At 43.2% G+C, this 16,017-nt stretch overlaps 1 protein-coding gene across 1 annotated transcript in view; it reads right to left on the minus strand.

Annotated features, from left to right (window-relative positions):
- nr3c1 (nuclear receptor subfamily 3, group C, member 1 (glucocorticoid receptor)) overlaps window positions 1-16,017 on the minus strand; it is a 28,216-nt gene that overhangs the window by 4,655 nt on the left and 7,544 nt on the right. Inside the window, 6 exon segments of the mRNA XM_034231056.1 lie at window positions 2,403-2,560; window positions 3,319-3,449; window positions 4,387-4,531; window positions 6,196-6,480; window positions 6,857-6,973; window positions 7,196-7,350. Of these exon segments, the coding sequence (XP_034086947.1) occupies window positions 2,403-2,560; window positions 3,319-3,449; window positions 4,387-4,531; window positions 6,196-6,480; window positions 6,857-6,973; window positions 7,196-7,350 (991 nt within the window).

Consider the following 16,017-nt stretch of genomic DNA (forward strand, 5'->3'; position numbering starts at 1 on the left):
AAGTACCGCGACCGCTGTGTGCACCATGTCAACAGAGGTATCGCTGGAAAGCTGTGTCTCTCCTGCACAATCTCATCGGATCCAAATATGGTCATTTCCTTTGTATCAGCAACTAATCGTGAAAGCACAAAGGGGTCTTAAACCAAGAAACGAAATCTCATTGGCTGGTGTCAATTTCTGACAACGTGATTCGTTCAGATGGGTCACGTGGTGTGCTAAAACACTTCCTGGTTAGCTTTCCGCTGGAAATTTAAATCTCAAAATGGCAAAAGAACAGTGAAAAAAACGTTCACAAAGAAGACGACAACAATTGTCACTTGCACGAAGCAAGGTTAGACAAAAAACAAGTGATCCTGAACATGAAATACCTTCACGGAGTGCGTCGAGGCGCAAGCTGTCATCCAAAGAACAGGAGGGTTTAGCTAGCGCCTCACAGCAATCTTTAAATTGTTTTCGTGAGAAAATGTCCACTTCAGTAGCACGTAGAGACACCAAACCTTCCAGTTACATTCCTATCAATATTCTGAAGGTTTTTACAGAAGGGTTTGTTCATATATCCTTCATAGCCTGAATTATATAACATGAAACAATTGATATTTTAGAGCTGTTGACAGTATTTTCTGATTTAATAAACTGAGATATCCAAAATCCCTTCTGTAAAAACTTTAGATTCTAATATGACTACAAAATGAAACAAGAATTTCGAACCTGACTTTATCCAATGTTCAGAATTGTGTTCCTGAAATGTATTAAAATATGCACATATTTAATGAGACTATGGCTCATTTGCATGGGGGGGCGGTGCGGTGCCCCTACAAATAGAATCAAATGATGTGGGAAACACTGGATAATAATTAGGGATGCACGATATTGTTTTTTTGAAACCGATACCGATAACTTCCTGCTTCTCAAGACCGATAACAACAATTTTTTTACGCCACTAATTATTTTAACGCATGTGTATTTTTTTTCCTCGGCCGCCCCGTAGTTTCAGAGCGCATCGAGTTTAAAATACCATCTACAAGCTGATGCTGACAGCCCGCTCCTGCCGCCCGCTTGTGGCAGACCACACTTCCACGCTCACCGGCAGGCACCGACTGGCTATTGGGAGGACCGGGAGGGTGTGTGTATGTGTGGCCCGAGCGAGCGAGAGAGAGACCTTACGTGCATTGTTGTTGTTAGCATCTGGTGCTAGCTAGCTGCGCTAACGGATAACAGCTGTTTAAATGAAAACAGAGGAGCGACATTTCGCCACAACTGCGCCGAGCACTTGACTTTATGCAGGAAGCCAGACAGTGGGGACATTGTACGAAAAGTCAGCACACTCAGCACGGATAGTGCGCAACATGATTGCAGCGTCCAGGCAGCTCCCGTTCGAGCATATGCCTTGAGTTGCACATAGCTCCAACGATCATACCACCGACGAGATGTTTGTTTACTGTCCTGGCTTCACGGCTGCACACCATTTACGTCACAGCCAGGCATGAGTTAGGGAGCGCTGGATTTGTGAAGAACTCCCCTCTTCCTAAACCACAGTACTGGCAAAACGGGAGGAGCCGAGTGAAAAACAAGCGCCCCTCATCTCAATCCACCCACACCGCAGTATTTTTTTCTTTTTTTTGACCCAAAAAATATATTGTATATTATCGGGGCTATTAATACTGTTATCGGGTTTATCGGGATGACGTCATAATTCCTAATATCGGACCGATAATTATCGGGCCGATAATTATCGTGCATCCCTAATAATAATAATAATTAAAACAAAAAAAATTCTTAATATTTTATTTTATTTTTTTTAATCATCTCTCGACCCCCCCTCGGGTCACTTTGGGAACCCCTGATCTAGAGCAGTGGTTCCAATCACTTGTATAAATCACCCTTAATACAAATGCATTTCAACCTCTACATTTACACTTATTGTCAGTGAAGAATAATAACATTAAGACTTCTAGCAGCTCAACATCTTTGATTAAGACTTGAGCTTGTAATGAGACACTTGAGCTCGTCTTTCTTTGATAGTTCTGGGGGCAGGACAGAAGGCTTATGAACACTTATTTTAAAATGTTTTTAAGTGTAGAAATATATTGCAATCCCTAATCTTTCTACGTACCCCCTGCAACCCCCTCCAGCACCCCTAGGGGTCCCTGTACCCCCGGTTGGGAACCTCTGATCTAAAGCCTTTTATAAATAACATTACAACTTTGTGTATAAATAAAGGACTGCTTTCCAAGAAAGCACAATGCACAGAGATCCTTGACTTACAGATACTGCAAGTCAAGGTCACTTCAAACCATGTAAATGATTCAAACTAACAGAAACGAATCGATCACAGACGGTGAATCACTGTTCAATGATTAAAAACATGATAACATGGCGTCCTGATGTCAGAGGATGTGTACCTCGTGCATGGAGTCCAGCAGCTTGGTGAGCTGGTAGAACCGCTGCCAGTTCTGGCTGGAGTTCTCCTCGCGCTTCACGATGGCTTTCCCCAGCTCCTTAATGTACGACATCCGAATATCGTCGAACACCGCCTGGCTCTTCAAGCCGTCCTTTGGCACTGCGGGAGAGAGGGGGGGAAACTAAAAGGTCAACATCTGGGACACAGATAAGAATAATGTTCTGTAAATTGCAGAGGAAGTGGGACATTCTTCAAACTTTAAGTGATCACGTCGGGGCAGTGAAGGGCGGCAAAGGGCAGCTCATTAAAATACATCGGGTCATTTTCACGCTGCATTCCTCCCAGTGATATTCAGCAGCACAGAGCGCTTACAGCTGCCAGAGCAAAAGCACCCTCGGGACGGCTGTGTTCACTTTCAGCGGGGCTAGTTATCGTATTCAATTGGTTTTTAATCTCTTTAATTATTTAGTTTTTGTTTACATCTTTAATTTCCCTGCTCTAGATGACCTTAGAGATGACACGAGGAGCAGTGGTGTATTCGTGGTGAAATTAGACCTGTTTTAGTATATCAGAGCGAGCCCTGAGAAGATTCAGTTGTTCTTTATGATAACTGCACGTCAGTCAGTGAGTTGTTAGAGACTGATGTTTGTCCTGTGCATACATCAACGTCTTCCAGCTATGGAGACAGTATTAGATTGGAGTAATACGTTTTATAATGATTGAATTAACACAGTTTATTCTGTATTTCTATTCTATTTGTATTTACTTGCACTATTTTATCTGTGTTATTGTGTTGCACTGTTGGAGGAGCCTGTGACCTAAGGTTTTCATGTACATAGCTACACTGTAGCTATGTACACATGACAATAAAAGCCTTAAAGATGGTGGAAAAGCTGCACGAAGGTGAAAAGTCGTACCTGTGCTGAGCAGCAGCAGCACCTTCATGCACAAATACTCGTCGTGGGAAACCTGCAGGCGGACGAACTCGCTGGAGATCTTCAGCATCTGCTCGCACTGGTCGGCCATGTAAGGCAGCTTCATCCGGTCCCTGGTGGAATTCAGAGAGAAACGGTTAAACAGCTCCTCGAGTCACAGTTGATGTATAACGGCTGTGTGGTCTCAATCTGGGAGATGAAGCAGCTCTCTGCAGATTAAACGCTCAAGGTCTGGCTCCAAACTATTTGTGCATCCTATTTGAAATCATTCTTCCAGAAGGTTGAGAATGCACATTTCAGATGAGCAAGCGTCTTCTCAGTGATGAAGTGATATTGTGGGTGAAAGTGGGGACAAACGGAAGTTTGTTTTAAGTTCATTCAATTCATGACAAAACACAGGGGCAGATTCATTCATCGCAGATTATTCATCCAACTACTTGGAAAGGAAATTTGCAAAAGACTTTCACCGATGTGAGAGAGATTGTTTCATAGGCTGCGATAATGAAATGCAAATAAAACAATCAAAACAGGATGAATTTAGTTTAAGGCTGGCGGACGAATAGAAAACACTTCATGTTCAGATATTAATTATGATCGTATTATCTTTCTGCTTGTGATTTTGTACAAAAAAAAGGGAACAAATCAAAAGGCCTATTACAGCCCTGAGCGTGGTGGCTGCGCCGGATGCTCACTGCACTCAGAGCGCTGTTTACAGACGAGTCATCAGCTCTATAAGAGGGACTGATTACTGACGACAGCTGACAGGCACGCTTTGATTCTGAGGAGGGATGGCACAGAGCTGCACTGATATACTTAAACACATGTATGCGTTTGCTGAATGAGGGAAAAAATCTAAATTCTAGGCTGGAAAATATCAGTGAGATTGAAATGAGGGGCAAAAAGAAAAAATCCATTCACCGGGCCAGGGATATGCATTTCCTAAATGAAACTCTTAATAATCGTAAAATACTGCCATATTTGATCTGGAGGATTTAAAAGGCATTACTGTGGTACTATTTTTGTATCAAAATAAGGTTTATTGATACGTACTCGTTGATGACGAGGTCTGGGGCGAAGCACAGCATGTTGCCGTTGCACTGCTGGTAGGATCTCCAGCCCAGGCCGAAGGACATGAGGAAGAGCCAGGAGCACTGAAGAAGAGTCATCTGGTCGTCCAGGTGCAGGTTCCTGAAGCCTGAAGGGACATCAAGAAAACAGTCTTTTTGTTTGAGAGGGTGTGGTGGTGAAAGTGGCAGAGTAAAAGATTTGGATGTGATCAACAAATGCCAGCAGGTGATACTTTGTACAAATGGTCACATATCTTGTGCAAAAGCAAGATCTAGAATACAATTAACCCATTTAAACAAAACATGATGTATTAGAGCCTTAATCTGACTCCAATCTGTTTACCAAATGTGCCTACGTGTCAAATTAGTTCCAGATGAAGCAGATCCAGATGAAGAGCAAGTGTTTGTTTACTCAATGGAGGCAGATGAGATGACACCTGTTTTGAACTCCACCCATCCATTTCAACATCTCCAGTTTTAAGCCAACATGCTTCCAACGTGTTGTGCAATGTAAAGAAAGGATGGGCCTGATATAGCAAAGAATGGGGACAGCACACACCATCAACTTGTCTCTGTGCAGTCTATACTTTTTATACATTTTTTAGATATCAAGTGCAAAACTTAAAGACAAGAGTTTACATGTGTATCTATTAGGGATCGACCGATATGGCTTTTTCAAGGCCGATACCGATTATTAGTAATCAAGGAGACCGATAATCGATATTTGGAACCGATATACATTTGCAGTAAAATCAGAAAATCTTGGTGTCAAAATGTAGAATAACACAAACTCCAACACAACTCAACACAACTTCTTTGAAATGCATTTAAGCATATATTATGTTTAATTAACTTTTAAACATCTTACAACTGGTTTCCTCTCTGTGCCCTTTTCTTTAGTGCAGCCATCTGCAATGAGTCAGAGAGAGAGACAAGAAGTGGGGCTGCAGGCTGACATGCTTAACTAACAATAATGCTTCATTTATTATATCTTACTATCTAGCATCAAATCCCAATAAGCTGCTAGCAACTGCAAAACACTAGTGCTAGCTAATGTTTTGCAAACTATTCAAAGTGAGGCTATCACAGTAGACCTAACGTTAGTCTAGTAGCCTCACTTCTAATATTTTGCTAAACATTTGCTAGATACATGTTGGCTAGCTAATGAGCTTCACATATCAACCTGAAAAACTTCCCGCGTCCCTGTGTAACTGGGAAACTGATAGAATTGGATCATAAGATCGTGGTGTTTTTGCAACTTCAGCATAGGGGATAGGGATGTTTATTGAACTTCGGTTTAACACATGTATGGCTCTGCCGCTCAGCGCTGCTGCTTGCTTCAGTCTGTGTCTGCGTTCTTTCGCACCTGCCTGTAATCTGAGAAGGTCCCGCCTCTCTGGCTCCCGCCCGGAAAATCTTCAGTAATAGCCTATCAGATAGCGCTGTGGGCGGGACATTGCTCGTGTACACAGAGTGGTGACTGCAGCCAGAGAAACGGCCGAATCAGAGCCAAAGTTTTATCGGCAATTTGATAAAAAAAGGCTGATACCGATAATCGGTCAAATGCGGAATATCGGCCAAACCGATTATCGGTCGACCCCTAGTATCTATGCCATTACAGGGAGAGAGGACTAAGTGCAACGTGGCAAATCTGTTTTCTTTTGAAACTTATTGCAACTGTAGATTAACCTCAACGTGTCACAGCCTTTGCAAATCATCAATATGAATGATTTAATCTAAATATACTGTACATCTCTACAGTCTAGTCTACACTCGTACTGGCACCACTCACCTGGCAGAGCCTTGGCCCACTTGACGGCAGAGATGACCTGCCGGCCCCCCAGCCTGTTGAGGGTGGTCATGAGGCGGGTGGAGGTGTCGGGCAGGGTGCTGTCGTAGCCGGCGAAGATGGTGTCCGGCTCGATGGCCTTCAGCAGGGACAGCATGGTGGGGACAAGTTGAGGCATGGACTTCACGGGTAAGAGGGAACGAGTCTCGATTGGAGGAGAGGGATTGAGCTCGGGAGCGTTGCTCGGCTGGGCGCCCTTTAAGCGGTTCAGCTTCTTGGTTTTTCGCGCTGCAGGGGAGAAGCGGGGACGAATATGCAATGAAGAGAAGTTGAGTAAAGAAAAAAGGTGAAGACAGGCGGTACACAGCGTGGCGGTATCTGTGTGGCTCAAAGGTTGAATTGTCATATGCACAAAGCTACAGTGGAGAAATGGCAATGAAGTTCTTCTGACCCGAGCTCCTCCAACAATGCAACATATATCATAAAATAAAAGTAGTGCAACAAGTCTATATACATGTCAATAGAATATGGGATATGTACAAGAACAGAATATGAAATTAAATAATGTAAATTAAGACAAAAGTAAATACGGTTTATTGCCTGATAACCATTTATATAAATGAGTATATTCAAGATGACAACAGCAATGTTTATCGGTGTGTACCTTCCAGGTTCATGCCAGCCATCAGACACTTGCGGAAGCGGCAGGCGGGGCAGTTCTTCCTCCTGATCTTGTCGATGATGCAGTCGTTCCTCCCAGCACACAGGTAATTATGCTGCCCTGAGGAGCGCAGGGGAGGAAGATGAATCTGTTATTTACCTTCACTGCTGTGGCAAACACTCCAGGGGGGAAACTGATGAGCGTTATCACAGTCCTTCACTTTGTGATGATCATTTATCAGCGGCGATGAATAAATCAGTGAGGATATGATGATGTGTTTGTCAGAATCACAATACCTTTGTCAGTCCCAAAGAGGGGACGTTTTGGAAAATTCACCTTTACCTTCCACTGCTCTCTTGAAGAACACCTTGCAGCTGCCACAGGTGAGGACACCGTAGTGGCAGCCTGAGGCCTCGTCAGAGCACACCAGGCAGATCTTATGAGTCCCACTTTTTGTCGAGGACTGTGCAGGGACAATTTCCTGTCTGGAGGTAGAACTGGAGAAAGAGGGAGGAGACAGAGCAGACACATGTAAGGGATATTCATTCTCTCTCAAAGGTTCCCTAGGAGCTTTTGGCCTCTAGAAGTACTGCAGAGTTCTTTTCTTATTGAGTGAGTCCCTATCTTGTGCTCATGTTCTCATTCGCCCTCACGTGTAGGTTCTTCCTGCCAATAGTTTCACACTGTTATACTGATCTGCAGGTGGTGGTCATGCCAAGATATGCAGCAATGCTCTGGCAAACACAAGACAGAATGAAACTGCTCGCTAGTAAAGGAGGTTCATAATGAAACGTTTAAACTTTAAGGAGAGGTTTTATGAGGAGAAAATGTTAAAGGAATGTGAAGGACTGCTCCACAAAAACTGTTTTTAATTAGTACATTTTACTGAGAAAAGGTTTTACTCGGAAAACAAAACAATGACTTTTACTGTCTTTGAAAAAGTGTTGCTAAAAGTTGTTTGAATGATTTTAAGTATCACAAAATAGCTGCACAGAGAGCCTATACCTACTCAGCTTGGAGGGTTTGGCTGTAGTTTAAAGTTGAATAAATAAACTACACGCTAACACTATACAATCCCATCACACTCTGTGTTCCTTGTGCCTGTTTTCCCTCAACTCTGCCTTCCTTCTCAACATGGAGTGAAGAAAAACATTTAGTCCCATTGTGTCCGTTTGGGCCTAAAGCTTAAATGATCAGACTGTGTGGTCACATCCTAAATTCAGCGGTTGTCATGAAATAGCCCTTCTTCCTTTGACTGAACCACAAACGCTTCCAGGCCCAGTCAACAGCGGTTAGATGCACTTTCCCCAAACCACCACTAGAGGACGTCAGGATTTGCAGCATCCATGCCAGAGGTCCACGCCCCCTTTCTAACTCAGTGGTCAAAGCAACAACAACAATGTCCACACTGAGAGGGTATAGAGTGTTGCAACTACTGTGTCTGTCTGTCCATGCGTCCAAAAGGCTGAGTGCAAAGACAACAAACGTATTGTCTGGTTCTGTAAGGGCTGCTCTCTGTATGCAGAAGTTCACTCTGGAGTTATACAACATGCGGGTGTTAGCATGAAAGCAGGCCAGGCCCCAGCAGTCAGTGGGTGAAGCAGGATGGGACAACCAGAGTAAGCTTTCAAGGCATCAAGTGCTGAAGCATTAAGCAGCCAGATTCAAAAAAACTATCAGTGAGACCTCAGAGGCTGTCTAACCACGAGAGGGCTGAGAGCTTTCTGAGCACTCCTGGAAACACATGGTGGTCAATAAGTCTGTCCGTTACCACTTGGATTCAATAGTGTGCTGACTACTGAGCCTTAATAGTGTATCGCACTCTGCATTGTTTCATACGGAAATGTAAAATTCCAAATCCCTGTAGTTTCGCTGGATTTGTAAAGGGGGGGGGGGGGGTAACATTAGTAGGTGGGGGGCTCACCTAACAGCTCCACTCTGCTCCAGCTGTGAGAGGTGACACAGGGGGCAGATTGAATTGAGAACACACAGCTGCTAATCCATACAAATCCACCAAACCAGCATTTTAAATATGTCCGACTGCCTGCTTTTTAAAGCAATGCCCCTGCCTGGCGCCCACGTTATTATTATTTTATCATTCTCCTGGATCTTTCATTCATATTTACGGTCAGTCACATTCTCATTTTTGTGGTTAGGATTATCTCTGTTTTGTTTTGTTGTCACAACATGTATTGCACTTCTGCCTGTCCTGGGAGATGGATCCCTCCTCTGTTGCTCTCCCGAGGTTTCTTCCACTTATTCCCCTTTAACTGTGGGGTTTCTTTGGGAGTCGTCCTTGTCCACTGCGAGGGTCTGAGGACAGCGGGTGTCGTTTGCGGTCCACACTGTAAAGCCCCCTGACAACTGTGTACCTCATGATATTGAGCTTTATAAATAATAATAATACATGTGATTTATATCACGTTATGCAAAGACTCCTAACCAAATGTTTTGAAGAAGATGTATTATGAGCCAAGATGTATCCCACAGAAGCACTGAACAATGCATGGTGTTTGCTCAATGTATCCTTTGGTACTACAACCTGAGGTGAAGGAACATTAGAAATATTTATAGCTAGCTACAATGATAATCACAGAACTGTTTTTAAGACTTGGAAATTGGATTAATCATTCTCACTAGAAGAAACAATGGCCCAACCTACGCGATTATAGACAGAAGCCACGTTAATCATTCATTCGTAAAAGTGGAACTAGGGAACATAAGATTAACAATCACATATCCCAATCCAATACATTCAAGGTTAACCTACTTTTTTAAGTTGCCTCATCATATCAATATTACAGCAATGGTCCTACAATGTAACGTTTTTTTTAACTGTCAATGTGTAAACCTGTGCAATAAACACATCACAAATGAGGGCAATATATGACTCAGGTTTCAAAACTGCACTTCAAAATCTTTATATTTGTATCCTATTGATTGTCATTGACAAATGTCTTCTCTTCCGGTGTAATTGATAACACCGTTACTGTTAATGACCTGGTGGGAAAATGTCCTCACTATAGGAGGGTTAGGGGCACGTGCAGAACATACGCAGGCCAGAAACATGACTCCCAATAAATGTCTTGTATGTGGAACATGTAAGTAGGCGACGGTTTGGAACAAGTTTGCCATAACAACTGTATAGGGTGATAATAATTAGTGGTGCACGATAATTATCGGTCCGATATTAGGAATTATGACGTCATCCCGATAAACCCGATACCAGTATTAATAGCCCCGATAATATACAATATACTTTTTGGGTAAAAAAATAAATAAAAATACTGCGGTGTGGGTGGATTGGGATGAGGGGCGCTTGTTTTTCACTCGGCTCCTCCCGTTTTGCCAGTACTGTGGTATTAGTGGTTTAGGAAGAGGGGAGTTCTTCACAAATCCAGCGCTCCCTAACTCATGCCTGGCTGTGACGTAAATGGTGTGCGGCCGTGAAGCCAGGACAGTAAACAAACATGTCGTCGGTGGTATGGGACTATTTCAAAGTTAGATAGTTCGCTTGCTATTTGTATTAACAAATGCAATGCAGAAGTTCCACAAGGAGGGAAAAAGGCAACGAGCTATAATACTTCCAACCTGATTAGTCACCTGAAACATCGCCATCGCTACGATGGTGTGTTAAAAGCGTACGAAGACGCCTGCGCTGCTAAACTAGCGGCGAATCCAAAGCCAGCTGCAAAGGCACCGGGGCTTTTACCTATCGACGAGGCTTTTTAAAAAAGGCAAGAACTTTGCCAGAGACGACCCCAGGGCTAAAACGATCTCTAACTTCATCATAGAAATGATGGCGCTTGACGAGAGTCAAAACTGTTCTTGGCTTTGTTTTGTTCGTAATGCTCATGTCATTTGCTCACTACTAGTCTTTTTTTTACCACCAGGCGTGCAAAAACTACAGGTACATTTAATATATATATATATTAGGGCCGGGACTCGATTAAAAAAATTAATCTAATTAATTAGAGGCTTTGTAATTAATTAATCGAAATTAATCGCATATACATATTTGACCTGAGAACAGTGAGAAGCAATTTTTTTTCACATGGATTTTAGTATACCATTAGGCGCATTCACACCGCAGTACTTTTCCCACAAAGGTTCATGAGAACTCTTTGAACCTGGGGATTAGGCAAATGAAGCCGCTGACGTCACTTCTTCTTCTTCTGCTTTGGGTTTACTGGCAGGCCGCAAATCACTTCACGGCGTATACTGCCACCTGAAGTCCCCGGCCGGAAGTCCCCGGAGTTGGGGACTGGCTTCAGTAGAAGCTGCTGGGAGTCCCAGCAGCTTCTACTGAAGCCTTCTGAGTAAATCGCCAGAACGCCGACACCTCCTCATCTCCACCGCTCCCATGTTTTATTTTGTGTTTTCATAAGTTAGTCTCTCTGCGTTTCTGCGCTGGGCTAATGCTAATAATGCTAATGCGAGGATAATAAAATGGCGGCTTCACAACACTTTTTGGGAGTTTTACGGGGCGTGGTTTGCAATCCGCCCAGCCAATCAGAAATATAGCTCTTTTCTCACAAGAGAGCCGTACGAAAGTCCCTGCTCTCTAGCAGCTCTCTGCTCTCTAGCAGGGACTTTCGTGGGGGTAAAAAGGTTCTCATGAACTCATTTTAGTACCGGCTCTTTTTGGTGTGAACGCGATAAAAGAGGCTAACGTCCACGCTAGCTTCCACGCTAGCTGCTATATGTTTTGCATTGAGGTGATACTTGAGGCTTGATGTGCTACGGTGATATGCGAATTCCGTTTTGCTAATTTGCACACAACCGTGCTCTTATCGACGCTTCCATCCGTCCGTTTTTTAAAACAACATTTCCCACTGTTGTTCACTGTGGTTTGTTGTTGTCTGAAGTCATGAACGTTAGTTGGTGCTCCAGTATAATCGGTACGCCTGAAACTCATCCAGTGAGAAACGTTCCGCGGTGCAAAAATAAGTGCGATTGAAATGCGTTAATTTTTTTAACGCGTTAATTTTTGTGTAATTAATTAATCTTAATTAACGCGTTAAAGTCCCGGCCCTAATATATATATATCATATTATTATCGGTTATCGGTATTGGTCTTGAGAAGCAGGTATCGGTATCGGTTTCAAAAAACCAACATCGTGCATCCCTAATAATAATGTCAATGTTGTGTTAACAGCTTGATCTACTGCCCTCGAGTTGCAATACATGCAGGGTCATACGATATATACACAACTCATACAAAAGCTGTGTCTCTCCAATGATGTCATCAGCACATGGTCTCACACACATCTATGTGGGGTTTCCTGAATGCACAGCATTGAGAGCACATGCACTTATGAACACACACAAACAAAAGCCCTTTTAAAGCTCCAAAAGAGACTGTTGTAAACCCACAAGTGGGGGGGGGGGGGGAGGTGAATGTGTCCAGCGTGATGATGATAAAGTCACAGGGTATGTGTGTATTTGGGGCGAGGCAACCAGTGTGTCCATTACTGGCCCACCAGTGCCAGCAGCGCAGCTGTAGGCTACTGGTTCAAATCCAATGACTGCAGCAGCTACACAACACCAGAGTAATCCTGACGTGACGTCGCTGCTTTTCAGCGTTTTCTCTAAACTCAATTTGGAATCAGTTAACATTCAACTAAGCCATAGAACAAGTTACAAATCTGTTTCTGTCAAGTGTAAACCAATCAATGCTGCAGCACAGCAGTGTGAGGAGACCACATTTCCTCTTTCTGAAACCATCTGTTGGAGAGAGTTTGCAGACGACAGGAAGTTCTCACATTCCCTCAGAGTTAACTATCGGTCAGAGCAGAACCACAGCACAGAGGCAGAGACACCCAGAGATGGGCCTCCACTTCAACTAGAGCAGTGCTAAGAAAGATAACTGCTAGCGTCGGGAGCAGTGTGATGAATCAGTCTGGGTTTTAATGAGGCAAGCCACTTCACGCACTTACGATAATGCCCGTGGCCCAGTGCCCTGCTTAACTATTCATAATCCCCTTTTAGCCGTAAGTGTCACGAGTAGCCGGGTAGACCCCTTCTCTAAATCTCTCAGCATCTTTTTCTATTTGCACAAAATGTGGTTGTTTTGAGGCGAGGTAGATAATGTTGTGCATTGTACTGTTTTCCACACATTGCTTTAATTCATCCAGCTCAAACTACTTCAGGCCCAGAAACGTTTAATGAGTCATCTTAGAAAAAAATGAACAAAGGTTTTGTTTTATACTGTTAAGATTATCTCTGCAACTGATAAGGATAAACTACTTTGCAAAGTTTGCACAACAGTATATTGTTTGCACCGCAAACATCACATATTTATCATTACTCCGTGAGCGTGCCAAGCAGAAGGAAGTGCTCCTTGCCCGAGGTAAGGGACACCAAAATAGAAAAGGGAACTGCTCTGCAGGCTCTGAATCATTCTTGCATGCAGCACAACAAGGCAGCTCTCTGAGGGGGTGGATTGGGTTTGTTTAGTCAACGACTGGGCTGGACCCCTCTAAAATATCTGTCTCAAGTGCCCTCCAATAAAAATAGACTTTATTGGGGCTTGACATTAGTGCAACGCATTCACTAAACATAATCCATGCTGCCTCAGAAAATGAAATCATTGAAGCTATAGTCCCCTGTGGAGCCGTTTTACTTTGACTTTAAGTGTTCTTATAGCCATTCTTGAAACAAGTCATTACATAGGCATGCTTACATGCGACACATTGAATGACCCCTCAGTGTCCCTGCCTGCTAAGAGCCATTGTCTTCTCCTCCATGCTGTATTGACAAACCCTCCTCAATAACAGCTACAATGTGTTGCCAAGTGCAGCAACAACTGTTTGGCTACATCAGAGGTGAAGACTGAACCTGGCAGAGCAGACGTAAATACCCCCCAAGGATCTATGTTTCCATATTAATTTCCATAATAGGAGCCTTCAGTGGCTGTGTGTAGGTAGGAGGTGGCTTTCTGGTCTTTAAATGAATTGGAGTCTTGCTGCGGCCACTGTGTGCATAACCATAATACCTATAGCTGGATACCACTGAATGTGGGAGGAACCCACTCCTAAAGTTTGGCTTTGCTGACTCGGCAACTGCACACAACAGTAAGAAGAGGAAGAAGGGCACACAAACAACTCACAGACTTAGCTACATCCTCTTAACCTCAATATGGGGACGTTCTGTAAGCCTATTCAGTTCAAAAACTAAACAGAGGAATCTGCGCTTACAGGAGAATACTGTAATAACGTGAAAGCGACTGGAATGGTTGGCATTTGATCTGGGGCGATAACTCGGCGCCAGCTGTGGGCAGGCGGGAGGGGAAGTAGGTCAGCAAAGAGAGCGCCTCACGGCAGCCCGATGTTGTCCGCCTGCCTGCCAAAGCAGTCATGATGACACACCCACATGTGCACATATCTACACACTATACACAAAGCAAACAGACAGTCCATGTCTCTGCACTTGGTTGCAGGACGCAAAGACAAAGGACAGAGATAGAGGTGAGGGGTGTGTCGGATCAACACTGTGCACTGAATAGCAACTCTGACCAAAGATTACTCTCAAAACACCGAGCCAAGATTGAGAGCTGAGACTACTAGGCATTATATAAATACATATAGCTAGCTATATATAAATGGAATACAGACCACTCATGCATAAAACCAGGCACCAAACCACAGCTGACAGCTGTGAGCTTCACTGGTTGAAGCTACGGTCCAACTTTTTCTGTAGCACAACCATGACTATATCAATCTGGCCAGTGCAATTGTTGGCATAAGTATTATGCTATTTGTAGAAATATATTGCAGTGGTGGCTGCGTAGGACTGTTTCCAACTTGTCGTTCCAAACATTGCCAATAACTCCAGATTGTTGCGAAATATACCACAAAATATATTTCATTAAAATAATTTAATGGTTTCTTCATTTCATGTTTGTTGGTGTTTAGCCTCCAAAATAATTTCATTTTCCAATCGCTACTATTTGGCCCTAAATCCAGTCTGCAACAGTCTAAATCCCAAAATATTGAAAGGATTCAATTTAAATAGTTGCCTATTAGAATTGTATCTTTCCATTAATCGACCGATTGTTTCAGTGCTGCTAAATATTCAATACAAAGAACTAGTAATGTCTTATTAATAAATAGAAAAACTGAGCTAAAGTTATGAATCCATCTCCATGAATGACTCCAGTGAAAACCCGAATGAATGTCCTTTTATTTATGTGAAAACCTGAACCATATAAAACTCAAACATGCACATAAAGAGAACACTACATGCTGAAGCTACACAACACCGCTTTGTATAAACTGGAGAACAGCTCTATTCAGAGAGACGTTTTTTTTTACTCCTGCAAAAAACGTTCCTCCATTACTAAAGCAAATGCAGTAACCTAAAGTGTGCATTATAAAGATCTTTATTGTATATCATATGATATAAAACATTTCTTATTTTGACGAACAAACCCTGAGCTACAAGATGGGGAACAGGCTAAAGTCTGGAGCAGGAAATATGGCTCTGACCCACAAGTTGAACTCCCCTCCTCGGGCTGGGTCAATCACAGCTAGAGGGGGAAATGCCACACTGAAAACAAAACACAAGCCAACTAAATGCGCTGTGTTATTATCTATCAGAGGAATTATGTTTCTGCATATCTCTCTCTATTCAATGCAGGTATTTCCCTTAAGAGCAAATCAATGTTAATTAAGCATGCCACATCAAATCTAATTATCTTATGATGTTTCCCAAAATATAGACAAAGCGGCGCATTACTTAAGGTGGAGCACTCCACATAGTGTGAGATGTTGTTGTGAGTCAGACCGTAAAGCTTAGTCAGATCGTAAAGATGTCATGCATAAAATGTAAACTCGGTGAATTTAGGATGTGGGAGACAACCGGTAAGGTTACGAGTCTCAGCTAGTCGGACTAATAAAAGTAGACCTGCACAGTGTGGAGCGGCAAACTGTGGGCTACATCAGGGCAGGCAGAGTGCCGTGCGAAGTCCTCCGAGCCTCCGCAGGAAGCAGCAGCTCCGTTGCGTGAGAAGGAGGAGGAGACCGTTACCTGATTAAAACAGCCTGACAACCACAGAGACACGAGAGCTCTCCACACACACACACACACACACACACACACACACACACACACACACACACACACACACACACACACACACACACACACACACACACACACAC

This window comes from Gymnodraco acuticeps, unplaced genomic scaffold (genome assembly GCF_902827175.1).
Source record: "Gymnodraco acuticeps unplaced genomic scaffold, fGymAcu1.1, whole genome shotgun sequence".
Lineage (NCBI taxonomy): Eukaryota > Metazoa > Chordata > Actinopteri > Perciformes > Bathydraconidae > Gymnodraco > Gymnodraco acuticeps.